The sequence below is a fragment of the Galeopterus variegatus genome, unplaced genomic scaffold (genome assembly GCF_000696425.1).
Source record: "Galeopterus variegatus unplaced genomic scaffold, G_variegatus-3.0.2 Scaffold461, whole genome shotgun sequence".
Taxonomy (NCBI): domain Eukaryota; kingdom Metazoa; phylum Chordata; class Mammalia; order Dermoptera; family Cynocephalidae; genus Galeopterus; species Galeopterus variegatus.
Window position 1 is genome coordinate 112,338 of NW_007726572.1, and position 4,919 is coordinate 117,256.

The following is a 4,919-nucleotide window of genomic DNA, read 5'->3' on the forward strand; positions in this document are numbered from 1 at the left end:
ATTTCCTCTTGGCATTGCTCCAGTGAAGAGTCTATGCGGTGAATCCGCCCCTGCGACAGATCTCTTCTTGGGCCCTCAGGCTTTTCCATACATCCTTAGAAATCAGGGTGGAGCATACTGAGCCTCCACAGCTCTGGCATTCTGTGACTCTGCAGACCTAACACCATGTGGGCACCATCAAGGCTTTCAGCTTGTATTTTCCAGAGCTGCAGGTCCAGCCACACACCTGGGGCCAATTTAGCCACAGCTGAAGAAGCTGAAACAGCTGTGGGGAGGGGGTGGGTTTCACAACAACATGAATACACCTAACACTACTGAACTGCATACTTAAAAATGGTTAAGATGGTAAATTTTATGTGCTTTTTACCACAATAAAAAAAAAAAAGACGATAAAGAAACAAATAGAACTGCATATCACTTGTATATTGCTGGAATTCAAAAATATCTTTTTTATCTAAATTTCACCTTAAAAATTTTATGCAACACCAAACCCCAAACAACAAGATTTTGCCTTGGTATCCTGTCCCAAAGGCAGTGGTCTCTAGAGCAGTGCTTCTCAAACTTTATTGTGCACAGAAATTATCTGGGTAGTTTCTTAAAATACAAGTTTTGATTTAGTACATCTGCAACAGGGCCCAAGAATTTGCATTTCTAACAAAGTCCCTGGTGATGCCAGAGCTATTTGGTCTCAGACCACACTATGAGTAGCAACGGTAAGCAATGCTATCTAAAATAAATTTTGTTTGTTTGGCAGCTGGCCAGTATTGGAATCCGAACGCTTGACCTTGGTGTTGTTAGCACCATGCTCTAACCAACTGAGCTAGCCAGACAGCCCCTAATATAAATTTAATAGACACTGCAAATGCAAGCAACGTTTGTAATTTGAAATTGTCTAGCAGCCACGTTGTTTTTTTTAACAAAGCAAATAAAACAGATTAATTTTAATAATATATATTTATTTAACTCAATATATCCAAAAATTATTTCAATACCTAATTAGTATGAAAACTATTCATAAAATATTTCACATTTTTCATACTGTCTTTAGAAATCTGGTGTGTATTTTACACTTACAGCACATCTCAATTTGGACAAGTTGCATTTCGAATACTCAATAGACTCATGTAACCAGTCAATGTTAACTGGTTACTGAATAGCAGACGTCTATGCCACATGGGCTCTAGAGTAAGATGGCCTACGTTTGGGTCCTGGCTCTGATATTTCCTAGTTGTGTGACTGAACTAGTCACTCAAACTCACTGGGCATCAGTTTCTCCATTGGTAGATAGGAATAAATAATCATATCTGCTCTACAGAGGTGTGAGGATTCAATGAGATGATGCACTAGAACTGGCACATAATAAGACCTTGCAACTGTCAACTGCTGTGACAATTACTTTAATTATCATTTATTGCATGTCTCCTATATGCCAGGAGCTTTACATTATGTTAGGTCTGTTACTCTTCACAAAAATCCTTTGACATATGTATTACTATTTCTGTTCTCCAGGTGAAGAAAATGAAACTCAGAGAGGCTGTGAGTTACCCAAGGATGTAACTAGTAACTGCAGAAGGTGGGATCTGAATCTGTTTGCCTGACTTCTCTGTCATGCCCACACTCGAGCAATTTAAAGAATGTGATTATTACAGACATTTTCAGCTTCCAGTAACTAGTAACTGCAGAAGGTGGGATCTGAATCTGTTTGCCTGACTTCTCTGTCATGCCCACATTCGAGCAATTTAAAGAATGTGATTATTACAGACATTTTCAGCTTCCAGCTGTTTAGAAATAAGAAAAAAAAAATTAAGAAGGAAGAGTACTCTATTGGTAAAACTTTAATAGAATATGTCGTTCTTCTGTAATAGTTATAGGCTTCTAATTGCTTTAATATATTTTATCTCATCTGTTTCATATGACTACCCTATGAGGTAGAAAATAAATATAATTTCAAGGATGAGAAAATGAAGATTACAAAAAGTGACTTGTTCAAGTTTACATTATATCCAGATCTTTAACGAAGTTAAAAGCATGCTCATTCTATAATACTTGGAAAATCTAAGCGGTAACTAACTGGCAAGGATTTTTTAACTTAAAATAAATTTATTGCCTACATTTTATAATTAGATTTGAATTTTTCAAGAGCTGTCAGCTTGATATCTTGAGAAATATACAAATGATCTACCAATTAATCCTGACAGAGGCTCCAGATGCCTAAGGTTTGATCTTTTCACAAATCTCAAGATTTGTTCAAATGCTCACCTGCTTTCTAAAGCTCCAACTACTAAAGCAATCAGGTAGCAGGGGATTGGAACCTAAAGTGGGCAAACAGACACACACCACATGCTTGCATTAGTGTTTAAAATGTTACAGGGTAAAACAATTCGTATTTAAAATTAAGCAAATTCTCTTTCAAATCTTCAAACATTAGTATAGATTACTTTCCTTTCGTACTTCTCAGAGAGTTCTCATTTTTAAGGGGCCAAAGAGTTCAAAATTGTGATGCAAAACATTTCAAAACATCTATTTCCCTTCTATTCCACTAGGAAGGAAAGCTTCTGACATGTGAAACACTTGATTGCACATAGTATTAAAATGTACATTTCTCAAAAAGTAACCTATAAGAAGGCAACTGTGCTTTTCCTTTATGTTCTCTTGTTTTTCTTCCGACTTTTAAAACATTTTTTATGTTTTAATTCCTTTTTGTTTTAAACCACTACTGGTATATTCTAGAGACATAAAAAGTAATCCAGCAATAAATGGATGCCAAAGTTATGGGAGCTTGAAACCCCAGAAGCTGGAATGGGGACAAAATTGTCCATTGCAAGGTCAATTAAACCCCCCGACCCACAACACACACACACTCTGTTCATTAAATGTCAAAGATACAGTTCCAATTCCCAGTGACATGGGAATTTTAACTTACAGGACTGTAACAGAGTACTTTTTTGGTCTACCATAGTGCTTCCATTTGTAAACACTCTAAAACAGCCTCATGCCCACACTGTAGTACCAGGGCAGGCAAAAGTATAATCAATTAAAAAAAACAGGAAGCCTCTACTGACTGGAGGGAAGACGGAATCAGGCGTGCTCCATACTATTGTCTATTCAGAAACCTCTTTCTTCAATACAACACTCTCTGGAAGTGGAACAAAATTCTTTAAAAGCACAAAAGAAAAAGAAATGAAAAGAAAAAAATAAAAGTTGCTTTCTAAATTCTGAAATATTTCAAAAGCAATTTTGCTTTCTGGATGGATAAAAGCTATTTGTCATTCACTACCAACTAAAACAAAAATCTAGACCCTGTGATCTTACTTTTTGGCTGAATCTGTATATTTTCCTGCTTGGGTCTTCCGGGTCAGGTGCTTCTCCATCACGAATAGCACTCATAAGTGCCACCAGTTCTTTAGGGACAGACACCTACTCGAGAAGAAAAGTTATTTCTAGTTATATTATAATTAAAGATTCTATGTATCTTAAACTACATATGTAGAATAACCTTTCCGCCCTTGACTATATCTATCTAGTTCTTTAGGGACAGACACCTACTCGAGAAGAAAAGTTATTTCTAGTTATATTATAATTAAAGTTATTTCTAGTTATATTATAATTATAATGTATCTTAAACTACATATGTAGAATAACCTTTCCGCCCTTGACTATATCTATCTAGTAAAAAAGCTATGAACTCAAAAAGTACATATATATCAGTTTGGTAAATAGGATTAGCAATATGTAAAACTGACTTCTTTAAAAACAAATGTGAAATATCAGTCCATTCATCCATTCACATTAAGAACAGAGATTTGGTAAAAACTAGATTAAAATCCTAGCTCTGCCACTTACTAACTGCATGAACTTGGGCAAATAACCTCCCTGAACCTCAGCTTCCCCATCAAATGAGGGCAAAACTTCATAGGTTTGCTGCAAGGAATAAATAATTTAAATGAAGATCCCAGCACCACACCTGGCAATGGTAGCCACTTACTCCCCTCCACACACCCAAAACAGATTCAAAGGATGCTATACTCATTGTAAGACACAGAATAGTTTTGAACAATTTTATATCTAAAATATACACTTAGAGTTACAAATATTAGAATTTGTTAAGGGTAGTAACTATGAGAAACTAAAACTTATTGCCAAAAATTGAAATAATTTTCTCTGGAAATTTGTATGGAAAAGATCCTTATGGGGCAAACCATATGGTCACTTAAGTGTGCATCCTAGCTCCAAGATTCTGAAAGTTTTATTTCTAATAAATGCCAGAATAAAGGAACTATCCCTGTGTATTAATGATCTAGCAAGCATATAGTCCCATAAGTGCTAGACTTTCGTGTCCTCCTTGCATGGCTCAGGACTTAAAACTATTACTGAGGCAGACACAGAATTAGGAGCTCTTAAATCAGTGCTACAACAATCATGGATCCTGAAGGTAACAAACATTCAGGAAAGAATTTTGTTTAGCCTCCCTTCATTTAGGCAGTCATATGCTATATACATGAGACATCTGAGGTTGTGAGGTCATAAGATTTGCCCAAGGTCACACAGCTATTAAATGGTGGAGAAGATTCTTTGCCTCCAAGTATAACATTCTATAGCACTACATTAGGTGTGGTTTCATTGTAGGATGATCTGGGAATCAAGAAGACCCCATAACTACAGGTTGGTCTCATTCTATTGGTTTTGTCTGAGTAGGTCTAGTCTTTGGGATAGTGTTTATTTATTAACCATAGTCGACCTTTCTGCAAGAGGATTAACAGTACCTATGACAGGAATAAGTTGGAAATATATACAGACAAGTCTGCAATATAGGCCTATTAGAATATTTGGGGCCGGCCTGGTGGCGCACTGCTACAGTGCGCCACTTGGGAAGCGCGGCAGCGCTCCCGCCGAGGGTTCAGATCCCACATACAGACCCC

The 4,919-nt window shown here is 36.6% G+C and overlaps 1 protein-coding gene across 2 annotated transcripts in view; it reads right to left on the bottom strand.

Annotated features, from left to right (window-relative positions):
* Nucleotides 1-4,919, bottom strand: part of LTA4H (leukotriene A4 hydrolase) — a 37,455-nt gene that overhangs the window by 21,605 nt on the left and 10,931 nt on the right. For both annotated transcript variants that reach the window (XM_008569058.1, XM_008569059.1), the window contains exons 5-6: nt 3,313-3,417; nt 2,260-2,312 (exon numbers count right to left, since the gene is read on the bottom strand). In XM_008569058.1, the coding sequence (XP_008567280.1) occupies nt 2,260-2,312; nt 3,313-3,417 (158 nt within the window). The remainder of the gene's footprint in view (nt 1-2,259; nt 2,313-3,312; nt 3,418-4,919) is intronic.